The sequence below is a fragment of the Castor canadensis genome, chromosome 9 (assembly GCF_047511655.1).
Source record: "Castor canadensis chromosome 9, mCasCan1.hap1v2, whole genome shotgun sequence".
Lineage (NCBI taxonomy): Eukaryota > Metazoa > Chordata > Mammalia > Rodentia > Castoridae > Castor > Castor canadensis.
The window spans coordinates 150800980-150828927 of NC_133394.1; the positions used below are offsets into that span (position 1 = coordinate 150800980).

Here is a 27948-nt window from a genome sequence, read left to right on the forward strand (position 1 = left end):
ATGACCAAAGCTGGATGAGTACTACTGCACAGATTGCTATAAGTGAGGCTGTCCTGTGTTGCCTTCTTTCCTACAGTCCACGTGCCTTTCTGCTCTTCTGCCATGTGATGAAGCAAAGTAAGATACCTGCCAGAGGCTGCCACCTGAGTTTGGACCATGAGCCAAATAAACTTCTTTCCTTTATAAATTACCCAGTCTTAGGTATTCTGTCATAGCTAGAAAAACTGCATTAAGACAGTTAGTTACCATAGAAATGCAAATTATAATTACAGGGGACTTTCTTTCAATTTCCTTATATTTCCAAGGGTCTTAAAAAAAAAAAAAAGGTAATTCCCATAGCAGTATGTGCTAGAAACAACTTGGAGAAAGTTGTTTTGGGATGATGCATCTATAACTGTGAAAAATCCATCAGCACTCAAAGCCCCTACTTGCAGGACTTTGCCCTAAGGCAACAGCCACCCCCCTGCAGTGTTCTCGCAGGGAATTCTGGAACCACCTTCTTAAATGTACACGGACCCCAAAATGCAAGCAGAAATGACAATTTGAGTGATTTGTTTTCTTCTTTCTACTTTTTGTAATCCCCCTAATTCTGTAAGTTAGGATTCTAAAAGGAGGGAAAAATTCTGATTGACGTTGAATAACTGAACCTCAGTTTTTCTCAGCAATAAAAAGAGCCCAGTTCCACCTGCATCCTAGGGTTCTTAGGGGTGAAATGCAAACTTCCACAGGTAAACCTCCCCCTCCCACTCTGCCCAGCACGGCTTCCTCCCTCTGTGAGCTTCGCTGGGCTACATGAGGAATTGGGGGCCACGGGGGCAGCTGAGACTCAATAAAGACTAGTGAGTTTTGGCAGCTTTGACAAAATTCCCAAGGGAGTGAGTCCAGTAGACAGGACCCGCCTCCAAAGCCATCTGGAATATTTGTCCTCAACATGTTAGCATGCAATCTCTGGCCACAGCTCTGAACTTCAGTCACTGCAAAGATGGCCCGGGACAGGTATCTCAGGTCGTAGGGCCCAGAGACCGAGCAAGCAGGGCCTCCCATCCCAGGCAAGCTGTCTCAAGCGTCGACCTTTGCCTGCATCTCCTAACCACACCTCTCAGACAGCTCTGAAGACCAAAAGAATGGTGTCTTCCAACTGCCAGGATCCTCACATTACTCCCTGGGCTCATATACTTACTTTTTAAAATGCATCCCACAATTACCTTGTGGAAAGCATGCTACGTTACTTTTGATTTTGTGCATTTAAAGCAGTGCTTGGATACACGTACACATTTAAATGGCCGCAGTTTTCTGTTCCTTCTGGGGGAGCCCGCCATATGTCTAGCAGCACCGAATTAAGGCGTCTGGAACAGAGTAGGCGCCGCCTGTTAATATTACAACAGCAAACATAATGAATCTGCAGGTGGGACCCCTGGGGAGTGGCGGTGAAAGGTGCTTGCCCACAGATCCAAACACCTGTTACGCACGCACAGGGCCCAGCCCCTTCTTACTGCAAGGGACGTCCTGTGGGCGGAGCCAGGGCGGGGCGGAGCCCGAGTCCGCTCGGAAACTTTCGCTGTGGGCGGGCCGGACCCGCCGCAGCAGGCGAGGCGCATCGTGATTGGTGAGAGCACTCGATGATTGGCGAGCGCGCCAGCCGCTCAGCGGGCCGATCCGGCGCCGCGTTCCCGGGGCCGCGCTGGGAGTGGAGGACGGCGGAGGCCCTCCCCTGGCGCCCCGCCCCCCGGCGCGGAGAGAAGCTTTAGCTCGCTCTGTCCGCCTCTTCTCTCCCGGCTCTCCCGAGCAACTTTGCGGCTGGCCTGGAGGCCCGAGAGCATCGCGGCGCCGCGTGAGGCCCACTCGAGGCCGGTGAGTGCTTCGGGGCTGAGGTCCGTCCCGCGGTGGCCTTGGGTTACGCAGAAGCTCAGGAGGGTCCCAGAGCGCGGGGAGGCGCCGTCCGCTGCAGGCCTCAGTTTCCCCTTCCGAGCTATGGGTAACCTGGCTCGAAGTCCTCTATAAGTTACCAGAAGTTGGAGGGCCGGGGGTCCCGCTGCTTTTTGACCTTTGCCCGTGCCTGTCGCATCTTCCCGGAGGCACGCGCCCCTCTCCCAGCCCGGGCGCCCCGGGATCGGCTGCATCCCCCTCCGATCACTGTCACGCCTTCGAGCCTCTCAGTGAAACCCCGCCTGGGGCGGAAAACGGGGTCGACAAAGGCCAAGCGGCTCGTGGGCCGGCGGCTGAGTGCTGCAGGCGGGTGTCCTCTCCCCGCCGCCCCCAGGACCCGTCCTGCTGCCCGCCCCCTCCTGCCCCCCGCGCCGCCTGGCTGCCCCGTCATGCCCTTCCCCCGCATCCAAGCCGAGCTGGACCCAGGGCTGCCCTCAGTGTCCGCCCGGCCTCTGGAAGGCGCTTGAACACCAGGGGGGGTTGGGGGGACCACGGTTGGGGTGGGGGATCAGTCACGGAGTAGCAGCTCCTCTCCCCAGTCTCTCTCTGCCCATTCGGGTTGCAGCCTCAGGATCCCTGCGCTGGGATCCATCCTGGTATGAACCAACCCTGGCGTGACCACAGCTCTGGTATGGACTTCTCCCGAACATCATCTCTGAGCTGATAGCTGGAAGCCTGGGGAATCCCACCCAGCTCTTCTGGGTGTGATGGAGCTGCGTTCTCTCACCCATTTTCTGTAGTTGATGTAATGAAATTCCAAGGAACCAGCCTTGTAGTTCCTTCGACTCCCCACCACACCCCCTTATTTTTACCCCTCCCAACAGTCTCAGGTGTAGGAGACTGGATGTAGAACTGAGACTATCTGTGTGAGATCTCTCTGCCGACCTGCCTTCCCTCCCTCCCCCCCACCAAGCAAGTGCAGCTCCACCTCCCCTCTCCTTGGACAATGACCCCTGGCCCTTAGCCCAGGGCTTTATGGTTTGCAAAGGGCTTTCCCTTCTGCAGGATCCATCACTCACTCACAGGGCAGTGACAGTACCCTGGGTGCTGGCTGCCCCTGCTCACTGCATTCCAGAATGAGGCCCACCAGGAGCCCAGAGGCCTCGCTTTCTACCTGTTTACCTCTGTCTCCAAGGGGCTGTGACTCTCAGGGATCTGGAGGCAGGTTCCTTTTGTTCCATCACCTTCCTTCCTGCCTGCCCCTTTGCTCTCCCTAGACACAGGCAGGAGATGCCATCTTACCTTCTTTTTTGGGTAGAAGAGTATGGAGGGCTCCCCAGTTCTGGCCTCCACTTGTGCCTTCCAGGCCAGGACTGGACAGGCCTTTGGGGCTGGTCACTGAGGGGACCCAGCTCATTCTTGGCCTCCAGAAATGCCTACTCTGTGTGTCAGGTACCAAACACATCCCTGATGGTGGTGGTACGAGTCACAGTGGGTAGAGAACTTGGTACTGCTGCCCCTGGCCACAAGGCAGAGCTCCCGGCACCTCTTGTTTCTCATTCCCTTTGTGACCTCCTATCTCTCCTGGCTCCCCATCTGCTCCAGTGCCTGCCCTGGTCTCTCTGCATGGCCCCGCAGCCTCCTCCCAATCCAACTCCAGCAGGCCTGTTGGTTCTTAAGCTCTGCATCCTGTGGTTTGTGGAGTCAGGTTCATCTCCTAACCCAGCATTCGTTCAGGCCCTGGGGACTTGCTCAGCTCTCACTGGCCTCTTCTCTCCTTTCTAACCCACCCCCAGCAGTCACATCCCAGCCGCCTGCACTTTCTCGGCCACAGTTGTTAACTCACTGCTGTCCTTGTGCTGCCTGCTCTCCTGGACACATCCCCTGCTGTAATGCCCAGAGCCCCCACCAGCTCAAAGGCTGGCCCTGGATCCCCAGCTCCCATCCACTTGTCCTGAAGGCTCAGTCAAGCCTTCACAGTCCCTAACTTTCTGACCCTTCCCTTGGTTGAGTGAGGTTCCCCTTCTGTGCCTGGCAACCCCAAGTGCTGCTCTGCCTCTGTGGTTGTCCATTTAGGTGTTGTCCTTCCCATCCAGACTGAGCTGCTCAAAGTCTGACCCTAAAACGTCCTCTCTAGGACAGGGAGACCCAGCACTAGACAGACTCAGTCCATGCCTGCTGACTGTCCAGGCCAGACCAGAGTTGGTGCCAGGTATGGTGGACCATGGCTGTCCACGATTGAGGCCCGGGCCATTCCCAGTTCATCTCCCCCTTTGTTCCCATGAACTTGCCACATGGGGTGAGCTGGAATGTTCCTTGGTTTGGCCTTTAATACTCTAGGCAAAAATAGGTACCTGGGAGCCACCAAGGGCTTTGTGCCCTTGTCTTGAGGCACAGCCCTGTGCCAGGGGCTCAGGTTATGTCAGGCCAGGCCAGCACAGGGGACCTACTGGGCCCAAATTCCCAGTTGTAGATGGGTTTTAATATAACACTTTGCTTTAATTCCAAAAACATTACACATTCATTATAGAAGATTAGGGAAATACATTTTTTAAAAGAACAAAATAAAACCACCAATAATCCTTATTCAGAGATAGCAGTTATTAACATTGGTTGTGGGGAGGGCATTTTCTTCTTTTTCTGCAGATTTTTTTGTTTTCATTCTAAACAGACCCATGACTGTATCTTACGTTGCTCTAAATTCTGCCTAACAGTGTTAGATAAGCATTTTCCCATCTTTAAGCCTTTGTCTACAAGGTCATGTTTAATAGCCGTGTGGAGGTCTGTGGATTTCATCACCCGGGCCCCCCTGGACACAGGTGCCACTGTGAGGGACACCCCTGTGTGGGAGCCCTCAGGTGTCTCCTGTGAGTCTTGTGGGGATCCTGGAGGTGGAGATGTTGGCTTCCCAAGGAGCCGTTCAAGGGCTGCCCTGCAGAGTAGAGTGAGGCTGGGCTGGGCAGAGTTAGAAGGTTCTGGGAGAAGGCCCATGAGGTCATTCTGCTCCACGTCTCAGGGGATGTGTGGTCAGGACAGCCCTCTCTGGGAGTGGTAGCTCCTCAGCCGAGTTCCTTGGTGCTCACGTTTAAGTTTTGATGGGATAAAAATATGCCTTGGTGCTCATGAGGAAAGAATGCTAGCCACTCTGTGTTTTGAGATCTTACACAACGACGGATTCCAAGCCACTACTCTGATCGTGATAGAGCTGGGGGTAGACCGGGCATGACCAGGCTCTTATTCTGCAGTCAAGGGTGCCCAGGCCTGGGGAGGCACTTGCTTAGGGTCACACAGCTACACTAGTCTCTGGCTGGTACTCTTTCCCAAGGCTAGGTCTCTTCAGGCTTCTACTCTGCCTATGTTAAGCCCCTAGTGTGTGCCCTAAATACAGCCCTGTCTTCTGAGTGCATAGTGTCACTATGCAGATGAGGAAGGGGCAGACACTGGGCAGGTCTTTGCTGCATGCATTCCCTTCTAATCTTTGTTGTCTCTGTAACCAACCATGGCCAGGAATGGTTTGTTTGTTTTGAAATAACAAGCTCTTTGATCCAAACCAGGCTTGGCCAGCCCTCTGGGAACCTGAAAGTTCATTTCCCTGCATTCATCCAGTCTTACTAACCAGAGAGGTTACTTAGCCCACTGGCTATCAGATCTGTTTTCTGAAACTTTCTGTATAAGGTATTTTTCACCTGGATGGGAATAATGACTTAGAATTTTAATGACTCACACTGTGCTGATCGCCTCCTCTTCCATCATGTCCATAATTCCCTCAGAACCCTGACGCGGAAGGTATCCCTACTGTGCAGGTGGGGAAACAGAGACAGTGAGGTTGAGTGGCCATTCCGCATGGGCCCTGGGGTTGTAAAGTAGTACCTGTTACACTGGATGGTGCCACTCCTCCTACCCCTCTAATAGAGCAAGGGCTGTAGAGAGAGATCCTGAGAGCTCTGTATGTACCTGGGAGCAGGTGAAGACAAGGCCTCAGTAGAGGCTGCTGAGGCTCTGGCAAAAGCGTAGCTGGAGCTCTGACTCAAGGCTGCCTGGCTTTGGCCTGGGAGGGATGGAGGGCTCCCAGGAGAAGAGCACCGCAGGATGCAGTGGAAGGAGTGAAGGGATCCTGAAGAAGGGGTAGGGAGGTTGAAAGGCCTCTTTTTCTGAAATGAGCTTGCTGAGGTTTTGCAATCACAGGTGTGTATTTGAACTTCAGCCCTGGCACCCCAAGCTGCTTGAGCAGGTCTTCTGCCTTCCTGGACCTCAGTTTCCTGGTCTGTGAAAGAGGGTGAGGGTTTACGTCTGAACAGTTTCTCCATCTCAACACTAGGACAATGGTGTTCCTACCGGCTAGGACAGGAAGAGCCTATGGGAAGGTGCGCAGAGCCCTGCCTTAAGTCAGTGCTCAGTAAGGGTAAGCTGCCCTCTGTCATTAAAGAAGGTGACTCTCTAATACTTACCTGGCAGGAGAGATGCCATGATCGCGAGGGTGGTTTTCCCAGGGCGAGGCTTATCCATTGCACTCCGGATGTGCTGACCCCTGCAATTTCCCCAAATGTGGGAAACTCAACTGCATAATTTGTGGTAGTGGGGGACTGTGTTCACGCTCTCCCCTTAAAAAAAATAAAGATAAAAATAAAAAAAGAAGGTGACTCTTGATTCTGCCATGTGGAGCCCTGAGAGGAGATGAGCTACAAATTTGGCCTTTCTTGTATCTCAGGTGTCTGTTGATCTGTATGGTCTCTGTGTGCAGGACTGCCCTGCTCCCATTTCTCTGCCTCAGCTGCCTGCAGGCCTCCTGGGTGTGTGTGCCCCTTGATCTGGGTGCCCTCCTGGATCTAGGTGCCCCCCAGGGCCCCAAGGCCCCTGAGTCTGTCCATGCAGTTAGATGAACAGGTTTGCAAGAGTTGCTGTTCCCAGAAGCCTGAAGTTAGGAGACAACATGGAGTCCTGCGTTGATTGCCAAGCTGATTCATGAGGCCTGGTTATGCTTTGGTTTCAAAATATCCCCCCGGGGGGGAGTTGTTTTTGAAAAAGGGCTCAAAAAATTAAACTAAGGGCTCAATCCCTTGGAGAGAGGAATGTGCAGATTGAAATCTACTTTGCTTTTTGGACACAGATCCTATCTTCAGGACCCATTTGTAGCTGGGGTTGGAGCAAAAATGGGCGGGTCCACTCCTGGCTTTCTACTGATGATCATCTCCAGAAACATCCACCAGGCACTCTCGTGGGCCAGGTTCAAAACTGGGAGCTGGGACCCTTGTCCCTTGTATCTTATGGTCTTTGGTCCTCACTGTTGTCCAAGGATGGGAAGATGTCCCTATTTACAGATGAGGACACTGAGGTGCAGAGAGGGACTTGGGCTGCTCAGAATCCCATAGCCTGTGGGCCCAGGGTCAAGAGACTAGAGCTGGGAGTCAGATTTCCTCATTAGCAGCCTCAGTTTCCTCATCTGTGATGAAGAGGATGGATGTGGTCTAGAGTTTGGAAAGAGTCATTGAGAATCTGAGGAGAAGACTCCCCATATCCCACAGGGAGTGATAGTTTTAGAGGTTGTGCCCCCATGAAGCCCATCCAGGCTTGGGACACCCCCCCCCCTAGAACTTTCTGCTTCATGGTCTGTGTCTGGAGGTTGCCTTAACTGTGTTGAGTGTTGAGTTCCATGTTGCCAAGCAGCACATGAGGCCCCTTTGTTGACCAATGGAGTGCTTTCCCTTTGTCATGTCTTGTGCCACACACTCTTGCTTTCTGGTCTATTCTAGAAGTCTTTTACACCTCACTACACTATGTATTGTTTGCTTTTTAATATGTGACTAGTGCCTGGTCTCCAGGGTTCTGCAGCTGGGCAGATCTGGTTTTGAATCCTGGCTTCACCAGTTGCCCTCCCCCCCAAAACTTTGTCACATTTACCTAACTTCACTGTGCACCAGGAGATGCATTTCCTATATCTCCCACAGAAACCACCAGAAACTGGGGGCTTAAAACAACACAAGTTCATTCTGCACAGCTCTGGAGGCAGAAAGCTAAAGTCAAGGTGTGGGCAGGGCTGGTCCCTTCTGGAGGCTCTGTTCCCTCCTCTCTCCAGCTTCTGGTGGTGGCTATCAGTCCTTGGTGTCTACCATCTTGTTACACTCCAGCCTCTGACCCGTCTTCATGTGGCCTCTGCTCTGTGTCTATTTTCTCTCCTTTCTTGTCAGGACACTGGCCATTGGACTTAGGGCTACCCTAATCCAGGATGATCTCATTTCAAGATCTTTAGCATAATTACATTGAAAAGACCCATTTTTCCATATAAGGTCACTTTGACAGGTGTTGGGTGCCATAAATAGACCCCCGTTCAGCCCCCACTGTCAAGCCCTGTGCTCAGTGAGTGTTCCACATGGGTCACCTCTGTGAGTGTTGTCATTGTCATCCCATTTCTCAGACAAGGACACTAAAGCCAGGGGGACTGGTTGAGGGGGACTGGAGGCCTAAGACGCCAGGACTCATGCTAGAGGTTGCTGTGCCATGTGTGCAGCTAGAGACCTTGATGAGTTTCTGTAAGAAGGCTAACCCTGCAGATGGCGGGTTAAATGAGATTCAGGGAGCTTGGTCCCTCTGTCTCTTTGCTTTCTTGACCTTACAAAACTAAAAGCTGAAGCTGGCTGACTTAGGTGCCTGGTGTGTGTCTGACTCTCCACTTCTCTTGCAGGCAGAATGGACTCTAGCACCCCTCCTCTGAGCCCCTCTGGCCCACAGCTGCCACCAGCACCACAGCCCCAAGTCCGTGCCCGGCTTAACGCCACTGCCTCAGTGGAACAGGAGAGCAGCAAAGTACCCCGAGCTACAGGACCCCAGGCTGGCCCTGGCCCTGGACCAGGTGCTGGAGAAGCAGCTGGCCTGTCCGAGCCCCGGGCCTCTCGTTCCAGGAGCCGAGAGGGAGGAGACCGAACTGGTAAGCTCAGAAGTCTGCAAGTGAACCAGGCCATGGCTGTTTAGTGAAGCAGGGTGGGTGGGCACGTGGCCCAGTGAGCACAGACACGAACAGCAAGGCCTCTTTGCTCAGCGCCTTTCCCCTTCCTCTGGGCAGCAACTTCTTGTACAGATGGGACCACAGGGCTCAGAAGGCTGGCAGTGGAGCCTGCCTCCGCTTCCGTGTGCTGTCCTGTTGGGATGCCAGCTCTAAGAGCCGTTCAGGTGTCTGTTGAAAGCCCTGTTACTTATCTTCCTGGGCCACTACCCACTCTTCCTTATATCCCAAGGACCTTTCATGCTCTCCAAATCGGTCTCTACCCTTCCCCACCTCCCCTTTGAGAACCTCTGTCCCAAATGTGCCTTGTCCATCTCACCTGTTGAAGTGCCACCCACTGGTGTGCAGACATACATGGGGTGGGAGTGGGTTCCGAAGCAAAGCCATCCTTCCTGTGTGGTCAGACTGACGTCCTCTGCCTGGCTCCTTTGCTTTAAAAACAGATGCTGCTTTGGGCAGTTAAACTGACCTCATGGCCCTTCCAGGTGAAAAGCTGCAGATTGAAGACTGTTGTAGTCTCAGGGGCCTAGCTCACACAGACCCTGGGGCTCAGCGGATGGAGTGAGGGGCATGGGCTGGAGTGTGGTGCTCTGCGGCTCACAGGGACTGGCCTGTGTGATCAAGCTGGGCATCTCCTGTTTGCGTCCGAGCTTCCTCGATGTGTTTGCAGTGGATAGTGGCAGGGCCGGTAGGCCCAGGGTTCTTGTTCTCCAGCAGCTAGTTTTCATGGCGGATCCTGTTCTCCTTATCTTTGGCTGGCATTTATCTTACTGCTTCCGTGTGCCAGGCAAAGGGAGGATCAGCGCATCACATGGGTGAGGGTGTAGGGAACGGGTTAGGCCCAGGAACAGCATCAACAAAGGCTAGAGGTGAGAGGTCAGGGATGCAGTCTGGGGAGGAGGCCTGAGAGCACGTGGGCAGTCAGGAGCCTGCACTGAGTGCCACGTGTAGAGCATGCACTTGGCTGTTTGGAACCTGGGAGGACGAAGCCACTTGTGGATGGGGTCTGATTAGGCTGGCTTGGATCCTGGACCATGCAATAGGCTAACACTTCCCCTTCAATCAGTGCCACTGTTCCTTGCCACCTGTGTGCACTCTGCAGTTTGTATTTGAGACAGTGTCCCATGGCCTGTGGAGTTGATTCACCGCGCTTGTTGTACCTCACCAGGTGGCTGGTCACACGGGAATGAAGTTCTTGGTGCGAGATTCCTTCTCTCCCTGAGGGAGGCCTGTGGTGCCCTGTGATGTGTGTGGGGAGCTTCTTTGGCCTCTGCCACCCCCAGGCAGGGTGCCATGACATTCCCTCCTTATGCAGGCTGAGTTGATGTGAGGCTCTGTTTGGTCCCTGGTTGGTGGGGTATGAGTGAAGAGGGACCCAGCCCCCACTGCCCTCGTCAGCCTCCAATGTCAACTCTCTCTAGCTCCCATCATCAGTTTTCCCCTCGAGGAGGCCAGCAGCCCCTGGTGACCAGCCCAGCCCAGCAGAGGCCCCACACGGTGGTGTGTCCTGCTGTGTGTACCACTCTGTACCAGTCTGTCCATAGTCGAGACTCCTCATGGCAGGCCTATGCAGGGAAACTGAGTCCCAGAGCCTCAGTGACTCAACCAGTTGGCCCACTTCTCCTGTCTTACACTGGCCTTGTGTAGCAGAGCCCAAGTGGTTTCTGCCTCTGGTTGAGGTGGGGTGGGGCTCCCCTGGCAGCTCTTGACAGACTAATCCATTCACTCAGAAGTCTTCAGAAGCTCTTTTAGTCTTTGCTTCTCCTTAAAAGTTCACCATGCTGCCACTTTGTCTCCAAATGTAGATCAGGCAAGGATCCCATTGTGGAATCTGGGCCCAACCATGCGTGCTGTCCCCTTTCTCTGCTGCCTCTTGGCCCTGGCACAGAAGCCAGGGCTGGAAGACTAGATTTCAGTCTGTTAATGGGACACAGTCCCTGTAGAGTGGGCCTAAGACTGAGTTTCAGCTGTGCAGTCAGGAACCAGATGCGGTCTGTGTTTGGTTCTGCCCCTGAGGGGGCAGGGAGGAGCTAGCCAAGCCATTTAGCAACCTGAAGGTCCTAGACTTACATCTAGGCTTCACCTCTCCTTGTCCCTGGTCACTGATGTGGAACAGCAGACCAGCCCTGGCAGCATGTCCACACCTGTCCACAGGTGTGATGAGCAGTAGGTAAAATTCCAGTGGGTCACAGCAACTAGCCTCAGGTATTAAAATGCACACCCCTTGGCATCTGGGTAATTGTGTTAACCCATTTGTTCCCCCAACAGTCCTGGGAGGTGAGCAGTGCCCCTGCCCTGTTCTCCATATGAGAAAGCAGAAGAAAAAGGCTAAAGGCCCAGGGTCCCCAGCTGTTGAGGGGACACACAGATAGGCGCAAAATCTGCACACTCACTGTGCACCAGGTGCCTCAAGTCACTTGTGCCCAAGGAGACCTGTGCTGCACTGAGAAGTACACTGAGTTACTTGACCTGTCCCCAGAGAGGGGTCTGTTAGGCTCTGGTGACAGGACCCAAGGCTCAGGCCTGCTCTCCAGGAGCCCCCAGACAAGTAAGGCAAAGGAGTAAACAAGTAACCATGTCCTGAGGGTTGAGCCCAGGGCTGGGGACTTAGAGTTGCTGCCCCCTGAGAGCCCTCAGGAGGGGTGTGCCCACTCCTTGGGGCCTCAGAAGGGTGCTGAAGGGCTGCCTGTAGGAGGCACCATCTGAGCTGCCTTACAGTCTCCTTTCTCTGGCTGCTTCCCTGAGGAGCCCCTTCTGATCTTTCTCTGGGGGAGGTGGGGAGGGCTGCATCAGAACCTTGCTGGGACACCTCACCCTCCTGATCTTGGCTTTGGCCTGGGTAGGACCTACCACATGGGAAGCTGCTGCGGATGGTGGCCAGGACTGGGACACTCCAATGTCATGGAGCCTGACAGCAAAAGAGCAGTGACACAGGCCGAGAGAAGGCTATGGGGAGTTGTATGGCTTGGTGCAGGGGTGAGGGTAGGAATGTGGATACCCGCACACTGAGACAGGTCATTTTGAGTTGACGTGGTAGTGCTTCCTAGGCCACATACAAGTGGGCCCTAGCCAACCCTGCTCAGGTTGCCTACGGGGGTCCCCCGCCTTCCCAACCAGCCCTTGTACAGCCTTTAGTCCACAGGGGAGGAAGCCCTTCTTCACAACCAGCATGGTGTTCAGGCCCGTGGGGACCTGTCATGGCTGAGCCAGGTGACTCAGTGACCTTGCTGGCCCACCTGGTTATAGGTGATGCAGCTGACACAAAGAGGTACAGAGGCAGGCCTCTCAGCCACTGACCTCTGAGGTCTGCACCTGGGTGGGGCTTCTCTTGTGGCCATGCTGGAGAAAGGCCCAGCAGACACTGGCCCAAGGTACTTGTAGCTGGTGGTGAGGTAGTTCTGCTTTGAGACCTGGCAGGGCCTCCTGGGCTAGAATCTGCACAGAGAAGCCAGCCAGGGGCAGTGGGAGGAAAGAAAGAAAGCCATGTGGACCTGCAGCTCTGGCCTTGTGTACCCTTATTAGCACAGGGTTCTGGTGCTGAACTGCATAGGTCCTGACCCGCTGCACTCTTCCCATTGTGTCCCCTGTCCTCAGGGGGTGCTTCACAGGAACCTCTGGGCCTCACAGAGCTCCAGGAAGGACCACACCCAGTTTGGGTGTGAGGAGGCCAAGGAGGGGTGAGGGAGCCAATGTAGATGTGGGTGAGGGAACAGAGCACTGACCCTCACCGACTGGGGCACAGGTCACAGCGCTAAGCGAGGCTCAGAGTCATACCGGTGATAATTTAGGGAACACGTGCTCTTTTATTCTGACCTGGTCCATCTGCTCTTTGCTGGGCCATGTCCCCCACATGGTAAGCAGTTGGTTGTTCTTATAGATACCTAATGATGGTGCAGGGCAGGTGAGGATCACGTGGGTGGTTTCTGAGTCTTTTGGAAACTAGGTGATGGGCTTTTCACTTACTTTTAGCCTCTTGCTTGCAGTCTAAGCCTCCATTGTCACCTCCTCCAGGAAGCCTCCCAGTCAGGATAGATGTCTCCAGTCACCTGCCCTGACAATGTGCTTGTCCATGCTGACCCCACAGTGAACCATGTAGAAGGCAGGAGCCTCGCCTTGTTGGTTCCCTCTGCTCCTGGCACTCCAGCTGGCCTGGGACCAGGGCTCAGTAAATGTCTGCTGGGTAGTGATGGAGGCTGAGGCCTGGTGGAAGAGCCACCAGTCAGGACCTGGATGGAGGGCTTCGAGGGCTCGTCTCTATGGCCCTTCACTAGGACCCAGGTCATTGGCATAAAGGCTGTGGGGGCAATCCCCACCCCCCGCTTTTCTTTTCTGGAGACAATGCATGCTGATTTTATGTAACAAATGCTTTTTTCTTTTTTCCTTTTATATTAACATGTGTTAATTGTACAGAATAATGGCTTCATTGTGACACCTTCATCCGTGTATATAATATACTTTGATCATACTCATCCCATCACTCTCTTGACTACCCCCCGCTTGCTGGTCCCATTCCTCTTTCCAGATAGTCTGGTGGGGCACCATTGTGTTCAAGGTGGCCCCCAGTGACTCAAGTGTGGAGCACCCCTTAGCCCAGTGTGGCCCCAGGTTCACCATGTGTGTGGGACCCATCCTGGAACAAGGCCACAGCCCTGTGATGAGACATACGGTGTCCTCTCCATTCTGCCCCCTCCTTCACCACATCCCCACAGGGTGAGCATAGTGAGAGGGGCAGTGAGATGCTGGAGTCCAAGGGCCCAGGGTCAGCGAGTGAGGAAGTAGGAGTGGGTGGCAGCACATTAGAGACGGGACATTGTGCCCTATTTATTGACTGGGTGTTTACAATTGCACTCTTCATCTAAGAGTATGTTCAAATGTTTTAAAAAAAAATTCAGGTCTAGCTGGGTAACAGCAATCTTTGAACTTGGAAGCCAGCATGCTTATGCCCAAACATCTCTGGGAGCACTTTGTGCACACTGGGTGGGTGTGGAAGGACCCCAGAGGCCGCCCAGTGGGGTGTGCTGGGAGCGTCTGTGCTCCTGATGCGCGGAAAGGCTGCGCTCCACCTTCTGCTTCTCTACAGAATCATGCTCCCGCCAGGGAACTGACCTTGGCAACAGAGCACCAGGCCAAGTGCATGTGGGCTTAGCTGTGCTGGGCTCAGGGAAGGCAGATGGATGCCCCAAACTCTGTTCTGAGTTCACCAAGCTGCACTGCAGTGCTGTACCAGAAGCTGGAGGTTAGAGACGGGTTAGATCCAGGGGCACAGACTGAGTCCATGAACTGATGGGGGCTGTGATGGATGACAGACGGATGCCAGCAGAAAGGGGCAGTGAGCTCTGTCGGAGTGGGGCAGCATCCTAGAGGGGGCTCTCTTCACCTGGATGGCCAGCAGAAATGAGGACCATGTGCACAAGTCCTTCAAATGCATGGACCTATGGGAGAGACGTGATTAAAGAGATGGGCTGGGCTCCAGCCCGAGCTTCTGCCTGCATTTGAGCCATCCCAGCCTTGCTCTGCCCTCCCCAGGCTGGATGTGACCCCTCCCGAGCCTTCTCAGGCTGTGTTGTCTTGGGCTACTGCCTATTGCCACCTCCCCGTGGAGCTGTTCCTTCCAGCATTGGGTGCCCTGGGGCAGGAGCCAGGCATCAGCAGTGCAGCAGAGCTAGCTCAGAGCCTGGTGTGGAGCAGTGCTGGGAAGGTCTTGGATGCGAAAGACTTGCCCTGGGCGCGTGACTGTTCCCGGGCATCATGTCACTTGCTTCTGCCTATGTCTCCAAAAACACGGGCACAAAAGCTGCTCTTTCTGTCAGCACCTGCTAAGAAGCAGGCAGACTCCAACTGCTTCCTGAAGCCAACATAGGGTGTCTGGGTGTCTGCCATGGGGGTGGGGGTGTAGCTGTGGTGGAGGCAAGGCATGGAGTTGGGTGTTGGCTCTTAAATTTGGTTGCAAAATCATAGGAAAAGACTGGCAAAATGAATTCTTTTCAAACACTGTCTATTGGTGTGGTGCCCAGGGTCAGTAAGGCTGTCATGAAGTCAAGGCGGTTATGCGATGCTTTGTATGTCAGGGTGACTTTGTAGAAAGTAAGACATATGCCGGGCATGGTGGCTCACCCCTGTAATCCTAGCTACTCAGGAGGCAGAGATGAGAGGATCACAGTTTGTTTTTGAGACCCGACCTAAACCAATAAAAAGCTGGGCAGGGTGGTGTGTACTTATCACCCCAGCTACACAGATGCATAAATAGGAGGCTAGAGTCCAGGCCAGCCCAGACATAAAAGTGAGACCCTTTTCGAAAAGTAACTAAAGCAAAAAGCCTGGAGGTATTTCTCAAGTGGTAGAGCTCTTGCCTAGTAAGTGCAAGGCCTTGAGTTCAAACCCCAGTACCACCAAAAAAGAAAGTAAAATAGCAGGATCTGGATGATGCTTGGACCTGTGGCCTAGGAGTTCAGCTGGAGAACCTGTGCTAGGAAACGACTTCCCCACAGACCACAAAAGACACACACAGAATGGTCTGTGACGCTGTTTCATAAAAGCAGTGATTATAGAGGGCATCCTAAAGCCCTCCTCTGGAGGAAAGACCAAGTGGGCGTGTCCCTGGATGGGACGTGTGAGTATCTGAGATGGTAAGCTGATGGCAGTGCTATGTGAAAACTAAGCATGACTCACTGCTGTGGCCTGAAGGTTTGTGTCCCCACAGTTCCTATGTTGAAATCCTCACCTCGCTGAAACCCTCATGCCTCCCCTTCCATGCAAGTATGAGGTAAGAAAATGTCACCTGTGAACCACGAACAGGGCCTCTGTCCGATGCCACATCTGCTGGTACCTTGATCTTGAGCTTCCAGAACCCTGAGCATAAAAGAATAGTCTTGTTACTCATGAGTCCCCAGTCTGTGGTGCTTGTTAGAGCTCCTTAACAGTCTGACACCCCTCTTAAGTAAAAAGTACCAACATCAAGATGTGTGGACACAGACTGTGACCTTCCAAGGCCATGTCTAGTGATGACATGGTCCTTGGACTGCTGAGCACTCATGAGTGTTGTTTTTATTATTTGGGTCAGAGGCTTTCCAACTGGAGCCCTCAATCTTTCTAGAGCCCTGATGAGAGCCTGCCTGAGCTGAGGGGAGCAACAGTAGGGACCTGCTCTGTTCCTGCACCCTTCACCCCCCCACCCACATAGTCCTGAGCTGGTGTTGAAAACCACCTGCCGGGTAGAATCTGCTGACCCTGCTCTGGAGCTATTACCGTTCTTGGCCTCTGTGTGGGTCCTTGTGCTCCCAGCCAGGGTGTTAAAGTGAGGGTCAGCACTGGGGCTTGTGAAGCCCATTCCCACTGCCCCTCTTCTCCACTGATGGGTGACAAGACATGGCTTTATGACGTCCTGCTTGTTTTTCCCATGTTGAAGGGCCTGTGAAGGGAGATGCGGAAATCCCCTTTGAAGAAGTCCTGGAGAAGGCCAAGGCTGGGGACCCGAAGGCACAGACGGAGGTGAGGACCCAGCGTCTGGTGGGGAAGCTCAGGGTACGGTCCCAGCATATGCAGCCTGGCCAAATGCCTGCAGCCTACCAAGAGTCAGTGCCTTGCAAACAGGGCCAGAAGCTAGCATGGTTGTGCCACAGCTGTGTGCTAGCCTCCTTGTTGGTTTGGTTTGGTTTCCACGTTCCATTCTACAGACAGACAGACAGACAGACACACACACACACACACACACACACACAGTTCTGCTTCCTCCAGCTCTCTGCAGCCAGTTAGCTCATGCCCTGACTGCTCTTCACACCCACACCCATCTTCCCTGAGGGGCCATTTTGCCTTGATGGTGTCATCTGGAGATGGGCACCTTGGCTGCTAGCCCTCAGAACAGTGCCCATTGACAGGCACCTGCCAGGGGCCAGGTTTGTGCCTTTGCTGGGGACACAGTGACATGCCATGTGGATGGGGCCAGTCCTCATGGGGGTGACAGGTCAGAGAAAAAAGAAGACAAAAGCCAAGCAGACAGACACTCACGGTCAGGAGGTGGCAGAAGTCTGTTGTCCTCGGAGGAGAGGCCATTTCAGCTGAGGGCCAACTCTGCACAGCTGGGCAGTGCACCGCTGGGGGGCTGTGGAGTCTCAGCTGGTCTTTGTCATCGTCACTTTAGGTCCTCACCATGTTCTTGGAGGTGGAATCATTGTTCCCACTTTTTAGCTAAATCTAAGGCAAGGGTGGTTTCGGTAACTTGGAGGCTCACACGCACCAGGGTGAAGTGGGATTCACCCCCAGGTCAACCTCTGTAGGACTCCCCTTGGCATTGCGCAGGCCATGTCAGTCCGGGTTTCACGCTGTTTCCTGCCCTAGAGTCTAGGACATCGGGGTGGTCACGTGTGGGGACTCTGGAGGCACAAGGCAAGTTCCAGGTGGTGACGGTGTGCCTGCTACCTCTGCTTGCAGTCCCAACCCGGCCTGGGGGGCTACAGCCATAGGCACATTTCCAGCCTCACGCTGCTGTACGTGGCTCAAGCGGTGGACCAGCTGTTTGGGAGATTGCCGTCCCCGACGTCTCCCCAAGGATGTGCAAAGCCACAATGAGGACTTTGTCGGACTGAAGTTCCTCCTGCTGCCTATGGCCCAGCCTTCTGTAATTGGGCAGCATGCATGGCCCTTTCATGGCCTGTCTGTGCTCCCAGCCTCGGCCTCCCTTCGTCCATCCATTGGGTGAGGGTCGGACGAGGTCAGCAGGCTTTCCTGGGCATGGCCAGGTAGTAAATGTTTTGGTTTCTGCTTTCTGTTGTATCTACTCAGCTTTCCCACGGAGCACAAAAAAAGCTGACATGATGACATGTACCAAAAAAAAAAAGGGGGGGCCCGTGGGACTGTGCTGCTAGCTGACCTCTCTCCGCCTCTGACTTTCCATGGTCCCCAACTGTTCTGAGAGGCGGTGAGAGGCCCAGCCATCCTTCTAAGTGTCTAACAATGATGGTGAGCCTCTGGCTCCCGGTAGACTGGAGCAATCCAGGTGGACAAGTGCAGAGCCCTGGGTGCCCTCACCTGTTGAGGGAAGAGCAAGTGCTGAGGAGCCTGCTGGGATCCAGCCTCGCACAGACACTTGGTGGGGCCTGTCCTGCTGACTTCTGTTTGGCCTGTGTGGGAAGAGGAGGGGTGAGGAGTGGGCTGCTGGAAGTGAGGGCAAGAGAGGGTCTGGAAGCTGGAGGGTGAGCAGTGTCTCCTTGCAGGTGGGAAAACACTACCTGCGACTGGCCAGCGATGCAGATGAAGAACTCAACAGCTGCACTGCTGTGGACTGGCTGATCCTGGCAGCCAAGCAGGGCCGGCGGGAGGCTGTGAAGCTGCTTCGTAGGTGCCTGGCAGACAGGAAAGGTGAGTTGCCCAAGGAATGCAAGGTTTGAGATGCTGCTTGCTAAGAGGACAACTGAAATAATAAGTGGAAAACCCACTGTTGAGAAGTGAGTCTATCTGGCTTGTGACCTTGACATCTGACCAGGAGCTGGCAGGGCATGGGGCAGTGTGGCCCACATGGCTCCTGGTGCGGAGCCTACAGATCCCAGGGCTGTAAGGGGACAAAGTCAAGAACATAGCATGAGTGGGTAGAAAGGAAAGGATGGCACAGTTCCTGTCCTGTCCTACCCAGCTCCACATTCTTGAGCACTTTCAGAGCTGAAAAGAAATCTGTGCTCACTTGGGAAAATTTAGAAAATATTTAACAGGAGAAAAAGCCCAGTTTTTCTCCCCAAGTCTTGCCAGCCTCCTGGGATGGGCATGCTGCTGTCCCAGGCAGTTGGGGTGAGGAGAGGAGCTGTTGCTGGATTCCGACTGTGGGCCTGTTCTCCATTGCTCCATAGACTGTGTTGACCTTTCTCCTTTGGTCTTGGTGGGAGACGCTGCCCTGATGGGGACCTGAGCCTGTGAAGTGCTGTACACATAGGGATGGTCCCCTCCCCTTTGTGCCCTGCTGGTAACTCTGTATCGAGACTAACCAGGGTTTGCTGCCATCATCCTGGACAGGTGGCCCTCTGTTCCCTGGCTTCATAGCATAGCTACTGGAGAAGGGATGTAGGATGCTGGATGGAGGGGGAGGGAGCAAGTCCCAGCAGACACTCAGGCCTCTGCTGCTAGACCTGTGCCTCTGACGTGGAGACTAGGCACAGGCAGGATCAGGATCTGGGCAAACGTCCATTCTCCTGGAGCCAAAGGAAACAGATACCGCCTAGGGGTTTCTGTCCCCAGCCCTTGGAGCGGCACTGGTGGCCCCAGGCAGGTGGGACATAGGCTGGCTAACTTCTGGTTCTCAGGCATCACTTTTGAGAACGAGGCAGAGGTGAAGCAGCTGTCCTCTGAGACTGACCTTGAAAGGGCTGTGCGCAAGGCTGCCCTGGTCATGTACTGGAAGCTCAACCCCAAGAAGAAGAAGCAGGTGGCCGTGTCAGAGCTGCTGGAGAATGTCGGTCAGGTCAACGAGCAAGGTAGGCCACCTGTGCCACCGGTACCTCACTCCCACCCCTGCCAGCCCAGGCCTTTTTACCATGGGAGTAGTGGCCTTGCTCGGCCTTGCTCATGAGACTGAAGCTTCTCCTGGTACTGAGGCCTTCCCTGAGGACCAGGGCTCCACGGTGGGGACAGCATGTTGACAGAATGACAGCATAAATTCTGGCTTAGGTGTTGGTTAATTCATGGAACAAACTAGGATTTAGCTTGTTCTGTTACCAGGGCCAGGGATACAAGGAGTGACAAAGGCCTGTCCTCAGCCCTGGGAGCTGACCATTTGCTTGGTAGGGAGATCAGGCCATTGATGATGCTGGCCAAAGATGGCGGGGTTAGGCAGTGCCACTCAGAGAGTGATGTGCCCCGTGCTTAGTGACTGCTCCCAGGTGGGATGGGCTATGTTCGTCACCAAGTAGGAGTGCCACAGAGGGGTGGAGGAGGGGCTGGGTCCATTGTGGGGAGACTCACAGGTGGCTGCCCAGGTGTGGTCCTCACATGGCCCACAGGCTGCAATGAAGACCCCACATCCTGTGGTTCTCTGAGCTTGAGGACAACCCAGGAGCCTGAGGGCCCGTGTTGAGTGAACTGCAGGGCACAAGGGGACAGTTAGCCACCGCTGGTTCTCGATCCACTCTGTCCCCTGCAGACGGAGGAGCACAGCCAGGCCCCATCCCCAAGTTCTTGCAGAAGCAGAGGCGGATGCTGGAACGCCTGGTCAGCAGCGAGTGTGAGTACAGCATCCACCCCACCCCTGCCAACCTGTCATCCTTGCTTCCCAACCATCACCTGGTCATGGCGCCTGCTCCTCCCTGTGGGTCACAGGATGCCAGACTATAGGACCCTGGGGTCTTCTACCAGGATCTCAAGGCATGAATGGACTTTGGGCTCAGTCCTTTGGGTACCAGCATTCTGGGCAGTGGTACCGGGACCTGTCCACTAGTGGCACAGGCTCCAATAGGAAACAGGTCTGCGGCGTGACATTCCCTGCTGGACAGAGAAAGGCCAGCAGCAGAGGTGGGGGGTCTGCATCAGGGATGCCTGGGTGACTTGGAAAGGGCGAGGAGAGAGGCCACTCCAGGCAGAGGGAGCAGCACAGGCAAAGGCCAGAGGGGTCCAGTGGTGGATGGGCGCTGTGGGAGTAGATGGAGGGGAGGAGCAGGTGGGGTATGGAGATAGGAACAGGGGCACCCTGAGCTGGGAGTGCCCAGGGGACATCACGGGTCAGAGAAGTAGACTCACATTCTTTGTATGCACCCTTCCAGCCTGACCTTGGTACCATCTGCTCATGGGGCACTCTGCAGTCCAGGAACCCCAGGCTCCCATCATGGAGAAGAAAACAGACAGGGGCTTGGGGTTGCTCAGCATTAAGAGAAGTGTTCACAGTTGTGACTCCCTGTGTTAACTCCTCAGCGTACCCTTCCTGGGCCAGCCCAGGGGACCTCTTCCAGCGTGAATGTGGCTCTTGGTGACTCTTAGCCACTGTCTAGCATTTGTCTTCACTGCCGGACTCATCCATTCTAAGTATTTCCCAGGGCTTAGAAACGTGCCTGGTGCATAGTATGCTCTTGGCAGACACAAGATACTGGGAGGTATTAGTGGGCATGTAGCCGCCCTCAGTGGTCCTGTTGGATGGAGGGTTAACGAGTGCATAGTAGGCCCTCTGTGTTGGATAAGGGTTAGTGGAATGCAGTAGGTCCTCTGTGTATACTATTGGATTGAGGTGCAGCAGCTGGTCCCCAGCACTGTGAGAGGCTGGGCTGAAGAAGGGTGAGGAAGAGGACATCAGGGTGCTAGAGGTGCAGGTTATTAAAGGCCTGTCAGTGGAGCTGGCCTTAAAGGTACAGGCAGACTCCAGGTATCAGGGCTAGGACAGTAGGTCACTTTGGGTGGGCAGCATGTCACCAAAGCTGAGAGTAGGGATGGAGACTGGCAGGCACCACTTCCTCCCCATCCACTGGTCCTCACCCATCTACACTCTAAGCAGAAGTCCTACCTGAACCCATACAGCTCCCGTCCCAACCAGCCCCAAGCCACCATCCCCTCCTCACCCATCTGTATTATGGTCCCAGTGGGCTGCAGTGAGAGGACCTGGTCCCGTATTCTCTTGTGCTTCAGCCAAGAACTACATCGCACTGGACGACTTCGTGGAGATCACCAAAAAGTATGCCAAGGGAATCATCCCCACCAACCTGTTCCTGCAGGATGACGATGATGACGAGCTGGCTGGGAAGAGCCCTGAGGACCTGCCACTGCGCCAGAAGGTGGGTACTGAGACCCCAGAGAGCCTGTCCATGCTCTACCCTAATCCTTTCCAGGAAGCCATGGCGGGGAGGCCTTGGCCTTCAGTGACATGTCCTGGGTCTGTGCCACTTGTCCTGCGGGTCAAGTGTGAGGAAATGTCCTCAGAGGAGGCCTTTCTGGGCAGTTAGGCCCAGAAAGCAAGGGCACTGTCTGGCGGGCATACTCAGGTGACAGCACCACAAAAGCCCTTCTGGTGTCTTCCTGCATAGAGCGCCCTGTTGACAGCAGGTGGCTACCATGTAGAGCAATCGTCTGTCTGTGGCACAAGATGGGCACCATTTCCTCACAGTTACCTCCCCCAAACAGCTGCTAAGGTCTGACAGGCAGGGAGGGCCAGCCCCTGGCCTGTTCAGTGGATGTGCCGGGGCTCGTGGAGAGACTGAGGGTGGGCTGCTGGTCCAGGGCTGCTGGCACACCCGAGGGAAGTGAGCGGCACTGACAGCATGAGTGGGGAGCAGAAATGAACCCACACCCTGCCTTGGCCGCAGGTTTTGGCCGTGTAGTGAGGACTCAGTGTAGACTGTGATGTGGCCATAGGGCCTTTTTGCAGAATCACCCAGGTCAGCCCGTGAGGTTGCGTTAGGTGTGTCCACTGCCGGCAGCAGAGACACCAGGATTTCTAGGAGTTGGGCCACCTGACCCGACAGTTACATGAGCACACTGTGAGCAGCAGGATCAAGACCAGTACGGGGACCTCTGAGCTGAGGAATGTCTGTGGGCCCAGGTACCCAAGCATCCTCAGTGCTGGGAATGTGGATGAACCATGAGGGCGTAAGAATGGGGTGAAGCTTCAGAGCATTCAGCCAGAGGCGGCAGGAAGTGGGCTGCGAAGGCTGCATGTGGGAGCCGGGAGTGTGGGACATTGGAGCAGAGGAGGGGCGACCGAGCAGCACAGGAGAGACCATGGCCCAAAGAGCGGCAGCTTGACTGCCACGCTCCGGAGACTTGGAGTCCCAGGCAGCTGGCGGGTCTCTGGGTGACGAGTTGAAATGCTTGCCGCTGAGAACAGGAGCATGTCCAGGGCAGGAGAGACCGCCCACTCAGGAGGTCCCGGGACACGGGATGACAAAGTGCCTGGGACGTGTGGGTTCCCAAACGGGTTGCCCCGGGTTCCTCCTAACCCGAGAGGAGGAGGTTGGGGCGCCTGGCATGTTTCTGGGCAAAAGCCAGAGCGGGTCAAAAGTGAAAGGGCAAGTTGGAGAAGACTGGGGCCAAGGTATCCCAGGGTACCTGTCCCACGCAAGCACTAATGCCCCTTCTACAGTGCCCTGGTCTGGGCAGTAAATGACGTCACCCCCTGGGTGTTGAGTTCATGCTGTGCAAAGTCTGGAAGTCCCTCGAGGGAGAGAGATTTAAAGTGTTCTCACAAGAAATAGACAGGCTCTGCTGCCCTGCAGCTTTTGCACTGTCAGTGCTGTGTGATTCCTTCATGATTTATCTCATTAAGGTCTTTTGCAAAAAAGAGTGAACTTTCAGGTGTGTCCCAGCACCCAGGCTTCTCCCGCTGTTAATGGCCTTTCAGAGGATGGTAGGGGGCACTGAGAGGTTATCCTCAGCCCTAGAAGAATAACAGGCACCCCTGCGAGCTGGCATTGCCCCTACAAAGAATGTTCCAGAGGCCAGGCTCCCTTCTCAAGCCCAGGGGCACAAAGTCCCTGAGAGCTGATGTGTTTTTAAATCCTAATATGGTCCAGGCATGGCAGTGAATGTCTGTGATCCCAGCTACCCAGGAGGTAGAGAAGGAAGACCCAGGTCCAGGCCACCCCAGGCAAAGCTAGTGAGAGATCCTATCTTAAAAACAAGCTGGGAGAAGTAATGCATGTCTGTAATCCCAGCTGCTCCAGAAGGTGGAGGAGTCTAAGGCTGACCAGGCAAAGTTAGCACAAGACCTTATCTGAAAAGCGAACCACGAATTGGGGGTGTGGTTCAAGTGGTGGAACGCATGCCTAGCAAGCACAAGTACCACCAAAAAACACTAATTAATAAAAATCCTCGTGTTTACATTGAAGCACGGGAAGCCAGACATGTGGACCCTTTGACTCAGGTTTGAGCAGGTCTGGTTTCGGCTCCCTTGCCTCTGCTGCCTGCTGGGCTGCAATGCTCCGCCCTGGGTCTCTCACGTAGCTGAAGGCTGGGCACTCCCATCTGGACGGGGCGTGTTTTGTGCTCACCGTTCCCAGCTTGAGGAAGAGTTTGTTGAAATTCGTTTAGACATGCTTGCAGAAAAGGAGACTAACAGTTCTGTCCCACAGTCTGGTGGGACTTGGGTAAAAACTGTGGAGTTGAGGACCATAAAAATGGAGAGCACACCCCCACTCTCCCTCAACCCCCCTCCACAGAGGCTCCCGGAGGGGCCAGCCCTGCATGCTGCCCAAGCAAGGGCCAGACACGATGGACATCCGGTTCTCAAAGCTTAGTTGTCCCTTACAGGCCTCTGCACTAGGGTGTTGTGTGGCCCCAAAGGCTAAAACGGGTCTGAGCGTTAAGGCTGAGCGTTTAGACTGGACTGCAGTCCCTTCTGCCAGCTCCTCAGGTACCTGCAGGCTGCTTCTTTGGCTGCCCGGGCCAGTTAGGTGTAGGAACAGGAGCATAGAGGGCCTGGGCCACCTGTAGTTCCTCCTGCTGTTAGCAAGCTCCACCCACAGGGACGAACATAGCTGACCATCTCTGACACACGCGTGACTCACTGTGGGGCTGTTGATTTTTGCTGACTAGCCTGACCTCATCCCGAAAGGGCTCCTTCCAGAGAAAGCCCTGACCAGGTTCATTTTTGCAAACACCTATTTGCTCTCTGGGAGCATCAGAAATGCCACCTTGTCTGGCCTCCTTGAGGCCTGTCTCCCACAGGTGTGGGGATCTCTGCTCAGGGGAAAGTCGATGGCCCAGAGGAGCCGGGGGGCCACTGGCTGTTTATTAGTTTGTTTACCTCCTGGTTATAGATGGACCTGACTCCACTGTCGCAAACATTAGAGGATCAAAACTCCCCATGCACACGTGTGTAGACGTGTGTCTGTGTGCAAGTGATCTTAAACATTCTAGGGTCCTTTACAGCTCCCAACTTTCTGCTAAGGGAAGCTCCATCTACCGTGGCTTCCAGGTGCCTGGTCAGTGAGTTGACAGCCACAGTTCTTGAAAGATACACCTTCTGGAATTGTCACTTAGTTCATCGGGATCCCCCTTGGCTCCTGGGTGGGGTACGTGGAGAACCCACCAAGGGAGTAAGAGGGCCAGTGCTGCCTACTTGGCCCAGCACAGATGGGGCATCCAGCTTCCACTTCCTGCCCATCATTGCTCAGGCCTGGCTCTGTCACGCGGTCCCTCAGGGATGCTCTGGGCAGGCAGCCAGGCTTCTGCCTCCTGTGGGGCTGAGCCCTCTGAGACCCCTCTCCTTGTGTGCTATGCCTTGCTGCATGAGACTGGCACTGTCCATGCCCCATTTCTCCCCTCCTGCCCACTGCAGTGGCCCTGGTGGGCTAAGAGCCCCCAATGATCTGCAGACAGGCAGGATATGGGACTGCCCTAGGTGGCAGGGCCACCTCCCCCCTCCTGAGGTGGGGGCGACTATATGGACTAGAGAGCGCGGTGCACCTCTCCACGTGAGGGTGGTGTGCACGGGAAGGGCTTGTCAGGACAAAGGCCCAGCAGTGGGAGAATGGCGGGCAGGGTTAATTTCATGCAGTGGGGATGTGGGGGGCCCGAGAGAACCATGGGATGCAGGGCGAGGGGCTCTCGCCCCAGTTGACCCCGACACCCCGTCTCCCCCCAGGTGGTGAAGTACCCCTTGCACGCCATCATGGAGATCAAAGAGTACCTGATCGACATGGCCTCCAAGGCGGGCATGCACTGGCTGTCCACCATTGTGCCCACCCACCACATCAATGCCCTCATCTTCTTCTTCATCATCAGCAACCTGACCATCGACTTCTTCGCCTTCTTCATCCCCCTGGTTGTCTTCTACCTGTCCTTCGTGTCCATGGTGATCTGCACCCTCAAGGTGTTCCAGGACAGCAAGGCCTGGGAGAACTTCCGCACCCTCACCGACCTGCTGCTGCGCTTCGAGCCCAACCTGGACGTGGAGCAAGCTGAGGTCAACTTCGGCTGGAACCACCTAGAGCCCTACGCCCACTTCCTGCTCTCTGTCGTCTTCGTCATCTTCTCTTTCCCCCTGGCCAGCAAAGACTGCATCCCCTGTTCGGAGCTGGCCATCATCGCCATTTTCTTCACAGTGACCAGTTACATGAGCCTGAGCAGCTCAGCTGAACCCTACACCAGGAGAGCCCTTGTCACCGAGGTGGCCGCTGGACTGCTATCCCTCCTGCCCTCTATACCCATTGATGGGCCCTTCCTGAAAGCGCTGGGCCAGACCTTCTTCACTGTGCCCATCGGTCATTTCATCATCCTCAACGTCAGCCTCCCCTGCCTGCTCTACGTCTACCTCCTCTATCTCTTCTTCCGCATGGCCCAGCTGAGGGACTTCAAGGGCACCTACTGCTACCTGGTGCCCTACTTGGTCTGCTTCATGTGGTGCGAGCTGTCTGTGGTCATCCTGCTCGAGTCCACCGGCCTGGGCCTGGTCCGTGCCTCCATCGGCTACTTCCTCTTCCTCTTTGCTCTCCCCATCCTGGTGGCTGGCCTCGTCCTCATGGGCGTGGTACAGTTTGCCCGGTGGTTTGTGTCCCTGGACCTTACCAAGATCCTGGTCACCACGGCCATCTGCAGCGTGCCCCTGCTATTCCGCTGGTGGACCAAGGCCAGCTTCTCTGTGATAGAGATGGTGAAATCCCTGACACGCAGCTCCGTGGTCAAGCTCATCCTGGTGTGGCTCACAGCCATCCTGCTTTTCTGCTGGTTCTACGTGTACCGCTCAGAGGGCATAAAGGTCTACAACTCCACGCTCACCTGGCAGCAGTACAGCTTCCTGTGCGGGCCTCGGGCCTGGAAGGAGACCAACATGGCGCGCACACAGATCTTGTGCAGCCACCTGGAGGGCCACAGGGTGACATGGACGGGCCGCTTCAAGTATGTCCGGGTGACAGAGATCGACAACAGCGCAGAGTCAGCCATCAACATGCTGCCGTTCTTCGTGGGTGACTGGATGCGCTGCCTGTATGGTGAGGCCTACCCGTCCTGCAGCCCTGGTGACATGGCCACGGCCGAGGAGGAGCTGTGCCGGCTCAAGCAACTGGCCAAGCACCCCTGCCACATCAAGAAGTTTGACCGCTACAAGTTTGAGATCACGGTGGGCGTGCTGTACAGCAGCAACCCCAACGGCACCCGAGGCCACGAAGAGGACGACATCACCAAAGACATCGTGCTGCGGGCCAGCAGTGAGTTCAAGGGTGTGCTGCTCAGCCTGCGCCAGGGCAGCCTCATCGAGTTCAGCACCATCCTCGAGGGCCGCCTGGGCAGCAAGTGGCCCGTCTTTGAGCTCAAGGCCATAAGATGCCTGAACTGCATGGCGCAGCTCTCCCCAGCCAGGCGGCACGTGAAGATCGAGCAGGACTGGCGGAGCACAGTGCACGATGCTCTCAAGTTCGCCTTCAACTTCTTCTTCTTCCCCTTCCTGTCAGCCGCGTGAGGAGCGCCTGCCACCAGAGGAGGCTTCAGTGCATGTCGCTGTGAGGCCTCCCCGTGTGCTGAGCGTGTGCTCCATGTGCTTACGTGGGCAGATTCAAGGCACAGAGACTTGCTGCTTGTGTAAGTGGCCCAGGCCCTGCTGAGGGCAGGTGGGGCGCTGCTCCTTAGCTCTGTCCACTTGGAATGCCAGGCGGCACGGGAAATTGCATGCTGTCTTCACCCACAGTCCCTCCTTTCCTGGTGACACTGGGAGATTCCCATGCCCCAAATAGCACTTTATAGATGGACCCTCCCCTCCCCCACCTCCATGTCCCCAGGCCCCTGCCTTACTTTTGTGCTGGATTTGTTTTTGCTTTTTAAAGAACCAAACATGTCTGTGTAGACTTCATGGTGGCATTTCTTATTTATTTGGTTGCTTGCCAGCTGGTCGCCTTCCCGGGATGTCCACAGCTGCCTGCACCCGTCCTGTGCTCCAGGCCTGGCTGAGCCCCTGCCTTCAGGCAGGGGAAATAGCTGTGTGTCTGGGCTCTGCAGCCAGCCTCCCCGCCTAGTGGGTGATGGTTGAGTTTTTGAGGGCCTCTGCTGGGTCCATGGGACTTGGAAGACAGGAAGACCCTGGAAGCACCCCACCCAGTGACAGGGAAGCATGGCAGTGCCCAGTGCTGCAGAGCAGAAGGTCAGCATCATGATGCAGCTGAAATAAAAAGCTTTGTGAAATCTGCATTCCTTTC

The 27948-nt window shown here is 55.1% G+C and overlaps 1 protein-coding gene and 1 non-coding gene across 3 annotated transcripts; both read left to right on the top strand.

The window, feature by feature from the left end:
- Positions 1-1711: 1711 nt before the first annotated feature.
- On the top strand, positions 1712-27938 carry Wfs1 (wolframin ER transmembrane glycoprotein). Of its 2 annotated transcripts, none has more exons than XM_020165140.2 (8): positions 1712-1851; positions 8546-8788; positions 16269-16351; positions 18073-18217; positions 19150-19320; positions 19986-20066; positions 21455-21600; positions 25407-27938. In XM_020165140.2, exons 2-8 carry the CDS (start codon positions 8551-8553, stop codon positions 27216-27218), a joined length of 2676 nt encoding a protein of 891 aa, XP_020020729.2. In that variant the 5' UTR covers positions 1712-1851; positions 8546-8550; the 3' UTR covers positions 27219-27938. The 2 variants fall into 2 exon arrangements, with proteins under 2 accessions (XP_020020729.2, XP_073898762.1); XM_074042661.1 differs by having other exon boundaries at positions 1724-1851; positions 8550-8788.
- LOC141411056 (U1 spliceosomal RNA) lies at positions 6307-6470 on the top strand. Its single transcript, XR_012435915.1, has one exon. It is a non-coding gene; the product is annotated as a U1 spliceosomal RNA (small nuclear RNA).
- Positions 27939-27948: the final 10 nt, after the last annotated feature.